Genomic DNA, 15,126 nt, shown 5'->3' on the forward strand with positions numbered 1-15,126 from the left:
CCATTACGACCGCGCTATGGCTGGTTCCCTCCCCCCTAAGACGCTGCTTCCTCAGCAGCGCAAGGCATATGTGTGTACAGCGCCGAGCCATCTCCATGCTCGGCAGACTGAAGGATTATCTTTACGTGCCAAGATCGAGTCCTTTCGGGGACTGCCTGCTCATTACCAAACACCGGTGTCGGTTACTACATCTGCGTCGGTGCATGAAGAGGTGGCGACAGACCTTGACGGATACTATAAGTTATTGTTCGTACATACCCCAAACTAAATACGAAGAATCCGTTGAATTCCAATATAGATATACCCCGTGCTATGAAACACTCATCATCCGTGCTGCTTCATGTGCAATTGGATAGAAGTAGGACTATGTTGACGCGTCAAGAAACAACTCGCACGCGCAGGTTGGGCAAGAAACGGGAGGAAACCATCTAGAGCTGTCGAAGGCCTTCGAACCGATCCAGCGCTTTAATGAGCATCTTACAAAATGGCGCATCTCATCCAGCTCACGGTATTCTACAGGAAAGTAATCAAAGCCGCTGTAGGAGAGACTCGAGAGACTCGAGGCTGGCTTCTGAAGACGACGGGAGGAAGGCGCGCGACGCACACCTGCGACTTCCTCAATGCTCACAACTCAAAGCCAACGTCACATCATCCGCCATTCACCTCTCTTTGCTTGTTTCCCGTCACTGCTCGACCAACAATCGTTGGAGCACCCAAACTTTCTACAGCCAACAAACAACCCTCTCCAGCAGAGATGTCTGATATCCCACAATGGCGGCTCAAGATCCCACCGTCCAGATCCAGGACGCCTATGCTCGAGAGCCCCGAGATCGACCAGGGAATGCGTCCGCCGTCTGCCTTGGCCGGGCCATCAACCCGCCCGCCTACGCCGAAGAGAGGCTTGCGTCCCAAGCTGTCCTCATACCTGTCGCAATCTGCTCCCTTCGGAGCAGCGAGCAAAGAGCCTGAACCCTTCTTCGCAGACCACCTTACACCCAGCTTCCCCTCATGGGCCGTGGAGGATACCTTTCCTAACACGAGCGCGGAGCAATTGATTCACGCTGTAATGTGCCGGCTCATGGCTCGGCCGTACGAATCGCTGGAGTCGCGCTTCAACGGCTCGCTGTTGCAGATCTTCGAAGCATACAGGCAGCTGGCCGACGAGCGTGATCGTTTGGAAAAGAGGCTGGCTGAGGAAGTGGATGGCCGGTCTGCTGATAGATCAGCCATGCAGAAGGCGGAGCGGAGATGGGAAGATGAGAAGGAGACGTACAAAGCTGAAGTCAAAAGGCTGGAGCTCGTGATCGCAAAGGGGAAGCGTGGCGTTGCGGAGGTCGCCCTTGTGAGGCAAGATAGTCTGATTCGTGGGAGGAAGATGATGGCTGGCAATCATGATGATGAGGACGATGGCAAGGAGACGGTCTTCGAGTTCCTGGAGAAAACTAAGATGTTTGAGCCAAAGGATTGGAGTGGTCAAAGAGGTAAGTACATCGCAGTCATCAGACGTCAAACATTTTCACTGACGACGACAGCGACGATGAAGCTCCGACCGGCATCACCTTCAGCTAAGATGGCAAGGCTTTCGAAGCGGCTTGCGAAGAAGACATCGAAAACGAGCATTCATGCAGAGCTGCCTTTCGGTTCGCCACCGCCCAACATACCGAGTACGTCTTTACTTCAGGCGTCTTACTTGGAAGACCAAGCCAAACTCGAGAAAACCAAAGTCGAAGACCGTCCACAAGCAGCCGCGGAAGCAAGAGTCAGCTTTTCTGACGACACTGCTTCTACTTTCAGTTGTGCAGGAGATTTTCTCCCTGACGAGACCGGAGAACGACTCCCACTGAGCAGCATTTCTGAACCTCTCCCAGACAGCGATATCTTGGAGCTCCGCCAAATGGCAGCCACAATCTCCCGCCGCAGGGATGTCAATATCGAGTCTGTCATGCCGCGCCTGGTTGAAATGTTCCGCTCGCCGTCTAGCCCTGAGGAGCCATCTTCGCAACGCTACGAAAGAACACTAGGTCAGCGCATGATGACCGCTCCCGTCGCAAATGCGACAAGCGCACCTCCCGCTCGAAAGTCCTCACATATTAAGGGGTTCTTTAACAAATTGAGAACCCAGGCTAGCCTCGACACCGTGTCTGACACTAGGAGATTCTCATTCGAGTTCGGTGACGATGCAGAGCCGATACGTACCGCATACGAGACAACAAGTCGAGACAGTCCGCTTCGCAAAAGCGCATCGCTGTCGTCGTTGCCAACAGTGACTCACCATGTAACCAATCCTACCGCACCTGTGTGTCTCTCGCCCATCGAGTCAAGCCCAGCAACGTCGGTTCGCACGACAGACAGTCGAAGGACTTCGAAGATTCCTAGCCCGTCGTACAATGCAGCCCTAGCGAAGCCGAGACAGGAACGTGACGGTTCCGTGTCCAGTCTTGGGACTGTAATGAGAGAAGCCGACAAATCAGCGCCCAGAACCGCCTCCGCAGGGAGTTCCGTGTACAGCGCACATTCCTCGCTTCATTACGCCGCCGACGAGGCAATCAGTGTGCCGCGCGTGGCACCTTCCCGCGCATCCGAAAGGTCCTCGAACCGCTCGGAGCTCGAAAGACTGCGTGGCAACGTGGGCATCAGCTCCGACGGTGCTGCAGGGTCGCTGCAAGCCCGACACCTGCCGGACCATACAGACACAGTGACCGCAAGTAACCCTAGATGCGCTGGTAACGTCCCTGTCAAGGGCTGTGGCAGTGTTTCCGGGTTGACCGCGAACGCCACTCCAGGGCAGCGGGTACCTTCTCCCACGCGAGGCGGTTCTGACGGTCGATCCGGGCTCGTCTACGATGCAGGCTTGCGTCCATTGGCCACAATGCTGGAAAACTCGCGTCCGCTGCTGCACTCTCCCCGCAGCGACGGTGCCGACATCAATAATATTAGAAACCCGCCGGGCCGCGGAGACTGATCAGCCACGAGTGTTGCAATGATTGACAGTGCGGCACGTCAAACGCACTGCGCCACATGGAATTAATCAACCGGACGATCGTAGAGGCCAGACTTCCCTGGAATTGCGAGCTCAGTGGCTCGTCGTTCACTTTCTTCAGCATTAGCGTAGTTTTTCATTGCATATCCTGCTGCCTGCCCCTGATGCATCTCCTTCCCTCGTGACAACGATAGCGGCACAAGCTGCGTACATCAGTGACAACGAGTGACCACATGAAACGAAACCCAAAGCACGATGAGACCACACGCGACCCGGCAGCGGCATCTCACTGGGTTTTGACGCGGCGCAATTACGACACTATACATCACTCCTGCATCGACAACGACCGCGTCGAGAGCGGTATGGAACAATCGATGAGCTGGCGGGCCGTGGACGAATGAAGTCCCATCAGCGACAGCCGCGGCGAGCGCCTAGCCCAGGAACGCGGAGGCGTGGCGCGTTTCACCTTCTGAGCCTGATCGAACGCTCGAGCGTCATGTTCGCTGCAGCAAACGGCTGGAGCGGGCGACAACGGCTGCGTCGGTCGACGGCCGGGTGGGCTTTTCTTTTTCCCTCGACGTTGCTGCTACCGCTTGGCGACGTGTGGCCGACGGCGCCGACACGCGAGCACCGGGGGCCCACGCTGTAGTATCTAGACCGCGCGTGACACGGCTCCTGGGCAGCGGCGGGTTCCGGTCCTGCTTGCTTGGCGGATGTCACGGGAAAGACTCCAATCGCGATTTCAGCTTGTGCGCGACTCGCGCTGCCACATCACGGACAATCCTTCACCGACCGGCACTCTTCACCCCTTCCAAATCACATAGTAACGCCCAAACCTTGCCCGAGACAGCGATGCAGCGAGGGTACAGTAGCGTTCCAAGATCCCCCCTCCCCCATAATGGCCGGAGACTTTACTTTCCTCCCATCGCTGGTACCTCCATCGCGAAAACCCTCGTATCGCGGCGCCCGCATGCGCAATGACACCATCGCGCCGCAAAACTGCTGCGCCAGGTGTGGCGCGTGAAGGGCGATCGTCACCAAACGGTTTTTCCTTCTGCCAGCCCAATCCTTGTAGGGACGGTGTGCGTAAGCCACGTCGGCGGGCGCAAATCGCCGCTCGCGCGTGGGTCCAGCTCGTCAATCAACGCTTGGAGATCGTCGGCCGGGCCAGCCTTGTGCCACAGTCTGCATTTCGCGCCGCACAGCCACAGCCACAGAGCTCGCGAGCGCTGTGGCGCGTGAGGTGAGGCGAGGCGGGCGAGATCGAGATGGGCCTGCGCAGCGCATTGCATGCTGATGAACTGTATGCGTCTGCTCGAGAGGCGTGCATTTATTCTGTAGCCTTGCGCCACAGCATCGATTACCTTGCTGATGCTGATGTGTCGTCGCGCGCCCCGATGGATGCTTCTCCGAGGGTCAAGGCGTTCGCGTACCGAGCTCGCGAAGAGTTGTCTACAGTACACTAGAGTACAGTCCTGCTACACGGCTCTGCTCGCCCGGCCGTCCGTCTCTTCGGCCGTCCGTCTCTTCTGCCGCGCGCCTGTCAGTTCGGTGTCGAAACACGACAGCCTACAGTAGAGCCTCGTCAGAGCCACTGTTGCGGAGTAGGTCAGACGCTGTAAATCTACCGCGCCCTACATCAGGTAGGTAGCAATCCGACGATTAGCGTCCAGAAAACCTCTACGGGTAGTGACATCGCGGCCCCATCTGGTGAGCCACAGCTGCGGCGTTCCAAATCAACTGTGAGGCCGGTAGCCACACTTTTTTCTTTCGTCAGTAGCGTCCGAAAAGACTCTGGGGGGTTAAAGTGACATCGCGCTCTGTGGCTCTGCGACTGAGTGACTGAATGACTTCACCCGGCGCGCTGAGCCTGAGCCCGAGCCTGAGCCTGAGTTTAAAAGTAGCGAAAGGGCAAGGTAGCGAACGAATGCGCCACGGCGAGCCGCGATTAGACGGCGCAGGCGCGGACGTCATTTCGCTTCGCTGGAAGCCTACCTACCTTCGCCCTTTCTCGCTGTTTTCCCCCCTCTCGCTATTTGGGGGATAAGGTAGGCGTGCTGCCGCCCATCATCGCCGAAAGGACGGGAATTTTTCTTTGGAACAACACGGCTCGCGGCCGTTTTTGCTCTCTTCTCGCGCCGCGCTGATCGACGGGCCTCAACGGGTACTGAGCTCTTTTAGGCGCTCCCGATTGCGCGGATGGGGAGCGCGCGAGTGGCGCAGATCGCAAAACTCTATGTTCGCTCTTTCGCTCCAACGTTCGCTCGAGCGGCTTTATTGTTTGGCTATCGGTGTCACCGTGGCTGGTGCGATGGGTGGCTGCCCCACGCGCACTACTCTTACTCTGTCTGTCTGCCGCGCCGCACGCGGCATGCCGTGCCGGGATGGAACGGGATGGCATGTCAGGATGTCTAGTGAGATACGCAGCCGTGCCAGCAGCGCCCGTGTCGGCGGCCAATATCATCGCCAGCGCCCATCGACCGTAACGCTCGCCCGCGAAAAGCGCGATCACTGCGGTCGCACGCGATCGCGTCCGCAGAGGGCAAGACAGCCGGCTTGGTTTGATTGCAGCGGCGCTGCGGGCGGGCCGGGCTGGAAATTGGCCTGCTGGGATGCGGCGGCTCAGCGAGCGCGGTTAGGTCCTGCGCGTGCGGCTCGGGGGTTTTAGGGCGTGCGCATCGCGAGCGCAGGGCTGACGCTACGGTTGCGGTTGCGGCTAATGCCTACGGGGGAGTGGAGGGGAGGGAGAGGTTCGCGACGCTGGTGCGTTGCTAGCGTGGTGGGAGATGGGAGGAGGGAGATGGGTGGACGGCCTGGACGCGGCGGCGAGGATGGACGGTCAGGTGCTGTTGGTGAGGTAGTGTGGCCGTGGCCGTGGCCGTGGCAGTTCGTCGTCATGACGCCAATGGCCAATGGCGCGGCGGTGGCATGACGGCGTGGAGGGGGAGAGACGTGAGGGAGCTGAGGGAGCTGCTCCTGCTGCGCCACAGCTTGCCCGCGCCTCTGTGGCTCGCGTGCTGGGATCAGGCCTGTTCGTGCGTGGGGCCTCCTCCTCGCCCTCCCCACCGCGGGCAGCCAGACGCGGCGGATCAGCCACGGCACCCCGCAGCTGGCGCCACAGTGCACCGCCGCATGAGGCGCGAGTGGGGCGCGCACCGCTCGCGCGGGCCAATGCGGGCGCAGGGGACACGCGGCGCCGCTGCTGCTGCTCGGCGCGGCTGCAGGCTGCGCTCAGACGCTGTGCACCCCGGTCGCTGCAGCGCCGGCGGGCGGGTGTGGCGGTCATTAGAAGTGGCTGCTGCTCCTCCGCCGGCCATTAGAAGTGGCTGCTCCTCCGCTGCGACACACGGCCACCACCTCCTCGCCGCCTTCGCCCTCGAGTTTCGTTCCACTCGCCTCGCCAGCATATCAAGACGGCCTGAGCACCCGCCTGACGCCTGCCGCCGCTCCTCCTCCACCTCCTCCATGCTCCGCTAGCCCGTCGCCGCCCAAAATGTTCAGCAGGTGCGTGTTGCGCCCCGCCAGCTGGCCCGGTGCAAAGCCTCCACGGCCACACCGCGCTGCCCAGCTCAGCGAGCCCGCCCCAGCCTGCGCCGTGAGGCAGAACCACACCGCGACCACGAGCTGACACCACCGCGCCCGCAGACGGACCTCGCACAAGCCGCCCGCCGAGTTGTTCGAGGACTTCAAGTCCAAGTTCTCCGGCCTGGGCCCGCACAATGTCTCGTCCGCCGAGATGCAGCAGCACGTCGAGCCTGCCGCGCTCGCGCCCTCCACCGAAGCGCAGGACGCCGCTGTGAGGTGAGTCCGCTACGCCATCGCGCGTCGAGCCACAGAACAGATGCGGCAGACACTGCTGCGCCCGCTCTGCAGCACCGCTGTTTCTTTCGTCGAGGGTGTTTGCTGATCGATCGACAGTTCGACCGTCGGCGCTGTTCATTCGCTCGACGCGAAAGCGATGAACCTCGACTCGCACGATGCAGAGCCCACACCTCGCCTGTCCAAGGACTGGAACTTCGGCTCGACAGGGATGACACCGTCGCTGTTCGATCCGAATCATCCCAGCTACAACTTTGCGAATCAGTTCTCTGGCTACTACACTCCCACGCCCGGCGGCACCAACACCATCTTCCACCCTACCGCCGGCGACCTTCACACACCATCCTTCAATCTCGGCCTGGGCACGCCTCTGTCCATGCCCACATCTGAGAGCGCGATGCACGGCGGCCTGCATGCAGGTCATTCGGCCGCCTTCAACAACGCCTTCCAACCGCACATGCAGCACCACTTCCAGCAGCAGCCCCAGCCACACTTCCAGAACATGAACCCTTTCCAGCTCCATCACGTCCACGCGCAACCGCCGCCGCAAACGTTTGCGCCGCATCAGTTGACGCACCAGCCGAGTTTCGACCAGCCGCACATGGATCACTCTCCAATCGGCGACATCAGTCTTGACATAGACACGGCGCAGCACTCGCAGCATCAATCGCCGGACATGCTGATGCACCAGCAAGGATTCAGCCAGTTCATGCCGCCGCCATCATTCCACCCGGATGGTGAAAAGTACGTTTCTCGTTCTCGGAACAACCAGGGGTTCATTGCTGACTTGCAACAGATTCCGATACCATGCCACCCTCAACGCGCCCACCGCCATGATCAAGCACTCCGACGAAATCCCCATCACCTACCTCAACAAAGGCCAAACCTACACTCTCAACGTCGTCGACACACATATCCAGCAACCAATCGCTCCCCTAAGATACCGCACTTTCGTGCGCGTTTCCTTCGAAGACGAACAGCAGCGCTGCAAACCCGCCGCGTGCTGGCAGCTCTGGAAAGAAGGCCGCGGCACCAACGAAGCCCACCAACGAGGCGGCCGCCTGCAGGCCGTCGAGTTCGTCGATAACTCGCCCGCGACCGGCACCGAAGACCCCAGCAAGCCTCGCGTCGAGCTGGAAAGCGCCTCATTCGACGGCTTCTGCGTGACTTGGACGCCTCCCGCTGGAACTTCAGAGTGCCCTATCGCCGTCCGATTCAATTTCCTCTCTACCGACTTTAGCCACTCGAAAGGCGTCAAGGGCATTCCCGTGCGCCTCTGCGCGAAGACGGAAATCATCGGCGACCTTTCTTCGAACGCGAAACCTTCGCCCGATCCCGAGGTCTGCTACTGCAAGGTCAAGCTGTTCCGCGACCACGGCGCAGAGCGCAAACTTGCCAACGATGTCGCGCACGTCAAGAAGACGATGGAGAAGATGAACCAGCAGATCGCGCAGATCGAGGCCGGCAGTCGCGATAGCGGCAAGCGCAAGCGCAGTGGTTCGTTCGTCGCGAAGGCTGGCCTCATGGACAGGCACGGCAAGGTCCCGAAGCACAGGCGGACTTGGTCTGCGGATTCGTCCGCGCAGCCTGGTTCGCGCGGCGGTGCGGAGGATGATTTGCAGATGAAGCTCATGACGCTGCAGGATATGTTCAGCTCGACGAGGCCGGCTTCCGTTCTCTACTTGCGCGGTGCGGAGCAGGATGATCCTGATCTCCACCCGGTCAATATTCCCGGCGAGAGCGAGCAGGTCAAGGCGGAGTCGGTCGACAACGCTACCTGGGAGAAGCAGAGCACCAGCAACGGCGACGCCCTCTCTCTCGTCTCCCCAACCCCCAGCAACAAATCCTACAGCGAAGGCCGCCGCGACTCCACCCTCCAGCAACCCACCCCCTACGCCGGCGTCTCCCGCGCCAACTCCGGCGACTGGCGCTCGCAACCGCAAAACGCCCTCGGCGACCTCAAATCCCCCAACCAACACCAAACCCAACACCAACTCGCCAGCCCCCCCGACAACCCCCAACCGACCAAAATCCAAACCCGCTCCCCCAACTCCGGCGCCGTCTCCGGCTGGGTCGAAGCCCTCGGCGTCGACGCCGCCTACCGCCCGCCCCCCGACCGCCCCCTCAAGCCCGCCGCCTGCCTCTACATCCAGCCCCGCGTCCCCGGCCGCCCCGCCACAGACCCCTACCACCGCGCCGTCTACCTCCCCGCCAGAACTCACAAAGACCTCGTCCACGCCGTCGCGACCAAGTGCGACCTCGCGCCCACGGACGTCGTGCGCGTCGTGCGCGTCAGCCGCGCCGGCTTGCAGGTGCTGTTCGACGACGACTGCGTGCGCGAGCTGGCCGAGGGGCAGGACATGACGGCGGAGTTTGTGGAGATCGAGGCGGGGGAGGACGATGCGAATGCGAATCCCTGGGGGGATGACGACGCGCTGGAGCTGCAGTGCGATGGCGAGCTGACGACGTTGAGGGATGTGCCGAGCGCGGGGTGGGAGTTGAGGTTGCTGTTTTGATCTCGATGTCTGCGGCGGGGCCGCGGAATGAAGGGGATGGGACGCTTTTTTTTTTCCTTAATATCCACACCACTTCACGACCGAAACGAGCCACACGATGCACAACACACCGACCTCGCCAACGGGCTAGAGGAACACACTCGAAGCATTTTGCTCGTCTCACGCGACCGGGCGACCGACACTTCTGGGCTCTTTTACACACCTCACATCCGGCATCATCGCCAGACCGTTCCTCAAAGACGACGGAAGGTCTGCGCATCGCTAAAGACTGCTGTCCTCGTTTTTCTTTTTAATCATCTCCTTTTGTCGAGTGTCGGGTCAGGATTGGACTGGATTGGATTGGATGATACCCACTTTCGCGCGCTTTTTTGGACTCCTTCCCTTGATACTTCTCTTCGCTATTCTCAACTTACTTCCTGGGGAGAGGACGGGTTGGATGTGGGTATGGATTATTTTGTTCTGTTTTAGGGGGTGGTAATTTAGCTAGTCAGTTGGTTGGTTGGTTGTTGGAGGTAGTCGTTTTAATATTTGTCTACTTTTCACCTTGATTCACTTCAATCATAATATCGTGAGCTCTTGAATCTATCCTCGGACTCTCCCAATTTACTACGTGTCAGGGTCCAGCCTCGTCTCACGTCCGTCGCCAGCAGAACTGACTTCCCTTTATCCGACTATATCAACAGCTACCTTACCATCACTCGCAGATCCCACATTCCAATAGCGTCTCCCATCTCACCTACCTATTCACAGTTTCCTCCTCTCTCCTCATCCACGCATCTCATCCTCGGAATATTTTTTTTGCCCTTCTAACTTTGCGATTTTAAGGGGCTCCTGTGGCTGCTGTGGATTCTCCTGTGGGATTGTGGATGCGTTTCCCGTGCGCCACGGCTGGCGACTGGGATGGGCGATGTACGGCGCGTAGGTACTTGGTTCACTCCCTGCAGCAGCGGCTGGCGTGTTTGTTTGTTATGGCAGGGTAAGTCGTCTGGAAGGTCTCCTTTTGTGGATCTGGTGGGGGACTTTCTGATTATGGCATTTCGGATGTTTGTCGTCGGTACAGGGACGGAATACACGCCTCCCTTTTCCCGCAGAGGACGGGGTGAGCCTTGTTGAGTCTGCATCCAAGATCCTGGTAACTGGCACCCATGCGGTTCTTCTTACTAAATATGGCGCTCTGCTCTTGCTAATCTCGGCATCGACTACCTTACAGGCGCCTCCTTTCTCACATCGGGAATTACTTCGACATTTTCTCCATCTCTCTCGCAAAAGCCCACTACGTACCACCTAGCCCTAAAGAATCTACCTACCTCCTACGTATGGGCTCAGCACCGAGCCTCGGCTCTCTTTCCCTTCGAGCGTCAAGTCTCATCAAGCCCCAGGCATCCTCGCCAGCCAGCCAGCCCAGCCCAGGCTTGACCGCCACACCTCCCTCCCTCCTGCATCTGCCTCGAGCCCACGTGGACTACGCTGTGACGTCGCCTTGCGTCTGCGCGGCGTCTTTGCTTTTTCGGTGCGCCGCAGACGTGCACGCCACTCCACATCAAGGTGCCGCCGTGAGCTGCCACGTCGCATCGCACAGCCACAGCGAGCTTGGGAGGGAATACGTAGGTGCCCGGCCGGGTATAACGGCGGGCGATCGACGAGCGGTACAGTATGGGCTGGGCTGGACTGGACCGGACGATCATCTGCTCGTAGATCTGTCTGTCCACGCGCCGCTGCGTGCGCGGAGGCGTCTATTTGAAACGTGCTCCTGCGCGCCGGGCGATCCGATGTCATCGCGCATCTCAGCCCTCACATGCGCTGGCGACGCGATCCCGTCAATCAGTCAGTCAGTCAGTCAATCAATCACGACGAAGGCGTACGTGCCTGCGGGAGGGAACGCGGTGCGCTGTCGCTATCGCTGTGCGGCGCGATGACGTTCTCGCCTCAAAGAAACGCCCCTGCATGACGAACGCCGTCCGCCCGGTCGCTCGCTGTCAGGTAGGTAGGTATGGCGTCTGTGGCGCCGACAAGACGTGGCGCCGTGCTCTCAGCCCTGCGTCCTGCCAATGGGGTCTAGATTTCTTGGGAGCGTGCTGCTTGGAATTCTAGCCGCGCTTTCGCGCTGCTGGCTTTTTGCGATTTCTCTGGGGTGACGTGCCGTGCCGTGTCGTGACGTGACGTTGGCAGTAGCGAGATGAGATGAGGACGAGACGAGACGAGCCCTACGCCACGGTTCTTCACGGAGGCGGCGTCCGGGTGACGGGCGACGGCGCTTGTGCTACGGTTACGTGGTTAGAAGCCTCGGTTGAGCGGTATGATGTTATCTTTGGCGAGGCGTTGGTGTGGCGCTGAGGATGGATGCACGTGGTGGCGCGGGTGATGTGGCGCTTACTGGCTGTGGCGAGGTCATGTGGCGAGTGGATATGGCTGGTGAAAAGAGTTCGCGCTGCTGAGGCGTTGAGGCTGGTGAGGTGGAAAGTATAAGCGAGTGGGGCCGTTGAGGCGAGAGTTTTTGCTAAGGCATTCTCAAGGAGGCATTTTGAGGCGCTGTGGCTGGTGCGAGAAGTGTAATAAGCGACTGATGGGGCCTTTTGAGGCCTCCACGGCAGTTGCTGGTGTGGAGTTAGCTTTGCCTGCATACGGAAAGTGGTAGTTGAGAGTGACGTTCGGGGCTTTCTGCTTTGGGGCGGAAGGATTAAGGGGCGTAGACGAATCGGCGATTTGATTTGCATCACTTAGGGAGTGAGGCGTCTATGGGCGGGAGAAGTGGTTCTGCTGTTTCGGTCGCAGGCCTGTGGCCGAAAAAGAGAGCGAGGATGGAGGGCCTTGCGCTGTAGGATGCGTGTAGTTCAGGTCGGATAGAGAATTTCTGTGAGCTTGCAGACCGCATTGGTTCGAGGCTATTGCCACAGCGTGCAATGGCTTGAGGGCCCGATGTTTCGTAATTCTCGTACTGAAGGTTAGCAGGATGAGTTGCAATTTCAAATAGTGTTCCAATGCCTGGTCAGATGTGAGGGCTTACAACTTCGAACAACATTACCCAAACACTGAGTGTGAGAACATCTTTGAGATTGCAATGTTCGAAATGCTTGAGGCTCAAATTCACGGAAGGCTGTTTTGACTCCGTGTAAGTGGGTGCGTTCTTGGAGTGATTTCAGTAGAATGACAAGTGACATGTAGACAGTTGTGGAAGCCTCAGGTGGAACGTCACCTGAGGCTCGCTGAACCATCGAAGATATGCCGTTAGGAAGAACAAGACTCGAGATGATGATTTGCAAGGTCTCAATTATGACTGACACCTGTGATTTCAGATCACTCAAAAGATCTCAACTAAGCAATCATCGGACTTCGAAATTCTGTTACCTGCAATCATCGATTTGTCCAAATTTCAAGCAAAAATCTCTCCACTATTGTGTTTCTTCCTCTTCATCTCACCAGTAACTCCTCGCCAATGCCAATTTGTGCAAACCCGCTCCCAAAAAATTCAGGGGGAAGAGGAAGAAACATTCCCCTATCCCTCTCGCCCGCACCCAAACTTGAAAACCGAACGCATCGCAGCCGGCAGCTGGGGGGAATCACATAAGAGGCTTCAATCACATTCGATCAAACACCCGAAAAGCGCCCAGTCGACAATTGACTCGCTTTCCCTTCAAATCAATTCGCTTCCGTAGATCCAACCGTTCGTTTCTCATATGTCGTCTCCAGCGCGCACTTATCGCTAATCCTTGCTCTTGCCAGAGCAGAGACCAATCGCGTCACGACATCCAGCCGTCCATCTGCTTCGAATCCGTCGGGATGGAGTCTTGATCTTCTTCTTCGGGGTCGACGCCGTCCACGAGCCCTGGGCCCGCTTGAAAGCTCATCCCGGCGTGCTTGTGCGCGTAGCCCCGGAGGGACAAGAGCGTGCCTCGTACGCGCCGAGCTTCGACGAAATCAGACCGGTTGGTGGTTTGGGAGGCGGAAACGGCTTGCTCATCAAGGCTTTGGGCGAGGGAGAGTCCGAGGTCTGGATGGTGGTAAGTGGACGTTTTGCGTGGGATTCCGAAGGGACTCACCAATGTAGACGAATGCTAGTAATGATCGACTCAGGATGTTGGCGAGCGCGAGCATGGCGCAGACTTTGAGGGGGACGAGGTGGGGGAGGGGGGATTGCATGCAATCTTCGAAGAAATGCTTTGCGGCGTCTGCTGTTTGTCAGTAATCCGCACCGAGAACGCGCAAATTGGGTGTAAACTGACCGTAAAAGAAGTCGATCAAGCCGGGCTGGATGGCGCCTCGAACGTACTGCGCTGCAACAGCAGCAATACTGCTGAGTTCGCACAATCGACTTTTGGGGATTTCATGGTCCGCCTGCACTTCGACCTCCCGAATCAACCTCTCGATTTGCGCATCGCTGTAAGCTGAGCACGATTCCGGCATCGATCGGCTTTGTAATGCCATCCCATGGCGAACGATTGGGAGATTCGTCCGAAGCATGCCCGGTACATGGTTCTGGAAGAGTTGTCGGGCAGACGGTGTCGATTCGCTCGCTATTGATGTCCCATACATCTGGAGACCGGGACCTTGATTGAAGGAGCCTTGCATCATGGCCTGCTGGGCGAAGCTGCTGGAGCCTGATTGGCCCATTTGTTGAAGCTGCGGATCCAGCCCAGACAACGCCGGATCGATCGGGATGTCGTCGCCCATGCTGCCGTAGAAGGGAATCGGAGTGAACGGGTTCTGCTGTATGTCGCCGAAATCACTGAGGGGTGTTCGTGATGAGTCCCATTTCGCATCGCTCGCCCCGTCCTCCGTCGAATCCATCCCATCAGGAAGCCCGTCGGCCGTGATGCTGCCTTGCTCCAATGGCGCCCTGACTTCGGGAAAGTCTTCAGCCCTGATCCGGTTCACCAACGCTGCGACTTCGTCCGGCTGGCCGTGCTTGAGTTGTGAATGTAGATCGACGAGGCTCCCGTAGTCAAGCTCCAGCTGCTCCAGTCTGCCCTTCAAGGCTGCGGTCCGCGTGATGCCCTCTTCGACATCGTATCGGCACTCGGCCCGCCGTTGCTCGCAGGCTCTGCAAGTCGGTCGCGCGCCATCGCACTGCCTTCGCTGTCAGTGACGGCCCACAGCATTTCGGGCATGAAAAAGATTAAAGGGACACGCACTCTTGTCTTGCGTTTCCGGCAAGGCGCACATGCGCAGCTGGACCCTCAGGCGAGGCGTCTGTGAGCTGGTGTTTCCCAATCGTCTTAAGGGGCTTCACGGCTCCGCGCTTACCTGGCAATCGACCCTCGCTTAGGCATCACTTTGCGCCCATGGTACAGCGCTCAGTTGCGGTCTGTCACGCCCTGGCTCGGTGTATGCGCGCGAGGGCTGACCAATCCGTGTCGGTGATTGAAAGGAAGTGTGCGGCAGCCGGTGGGTGGTGCAGTTAGCTCGGCGCACTCCGGGATGGTAGTACGTTGCTCGTTTCGACAATGCAAGGCCTGTGTTAGGAGGCCAGAGTCAGGCCTGGGCGGATCCGATCCTTGGGGGGACTGTTGAGCAACCGCCACGCCCGAAGATGATTAAGGTAGTAAAACGACGTCGTCATCGCTGATGGTACGAGGCATCGAGATTTGCAGGGCGAGGACACCGTCTCGTCCGTTCGGTCGTCCAATCCGTGGGCATTGGGAGCATGTACGGAGCTACCTCCTGCGGCTAGTGAGCTGCCCCGCTGCGGCGATCGGGAGACCGCGTCATGTGGCGAATATCGCCGGGTACCAACCAGGGGCCTGCTTGATAACAGCGGAGAGGGGTCCGATCACGCCTCGAGCAGGTCTGGGTGCGCACCGGCGCGCGAATAGC

General features: G+C 58.9%; 3 protein-coding genes across 3 annotated transcripts; 2 read left to right on the forward strand and 1 right to left on the reverse strand.

Annotated features, from left to right (window-relative positions):
• Positions 1–754: 754 nt before the first annotated feature.
• On the forward strand, positions 755–2,962 carry WHR41_07830 (uncharacterized protein; the record flags this gene model as incomplete). Its single annotated transcript, XM_069376434.1, has 2 exons — positions 755–1,481; positions 1,533–2,962. The coding sequence occupies 2 exons, from the start codon at positions 755–757 to the stop codon at positions 2,960–2,962; spliced, it is 2,157 nt and encodes a 718-aa protein (XP_069226331.1).
• Positions 2,963–6,473: 3,511 nt separating this feature from the next.
• WHR41_07831 (uncharacterized protein) lies at positions 6,474–9,315 on the forward strand (the record flags this gene model as incomplete). The annotated part of the gene is made up of 4 exons (XM_069376435.1): positions 6,474–6,484; positions 6,626–6,781; positions 6,899–7,543; positions 7,596–9,315. 4 exons carry the CDS (start codon positions 6,474–6,476, stop codon positions 9,313–9,315), a joined length of 2,532 nt encoding a protein of 843 aa, XP_069226332.1.
• A 3,250-nt stretch (positions 9,316–12,565) lies between these two features.
• WHR41_07832 (uncharacterized protein) lies at positions 12,566–14,874 on the reverse strand. The gene is made up of 5 exons (XM_069376436.1): positions 14,557–14,874; positions 14,445–14,481; positions 13,536–14,379; positions 13,353–13,481; positions 12,566–13,303 (listed from the first exon to the last, which is right to left on the reverse strand). The coding sequence occupies exons 1-5, from the start codon at positions 14,580–14,582 to the stop codon at positions 13,053–13,055; spliced, it is 1,287 nt and encodes a 428-aa protein (XP_069226329.1). The 5' UTR covers positions 14,583–14,874; the 3' UTR covers positions 12,566–13,052.
• Positions 14,875–15,126: the final 252 nt, after the last annotated feature.

Source organism: Cladosporium halotolerans (genome assembly GCF_011745625.1).
Source record: "Cladosporium halotolerans strain TM138-S3 chromosome Unknown Sca37, whole genome shotgun sequence".
In the NCBI taxonomy this organism is placed as follows: domain Eukaryota; kingdom Fungi; phylum Ascomycota; class Dothideomycetes; order Cladosporiales; family Cladosporiaceae; genus Cladosporium; species Cladosporium halotolerans.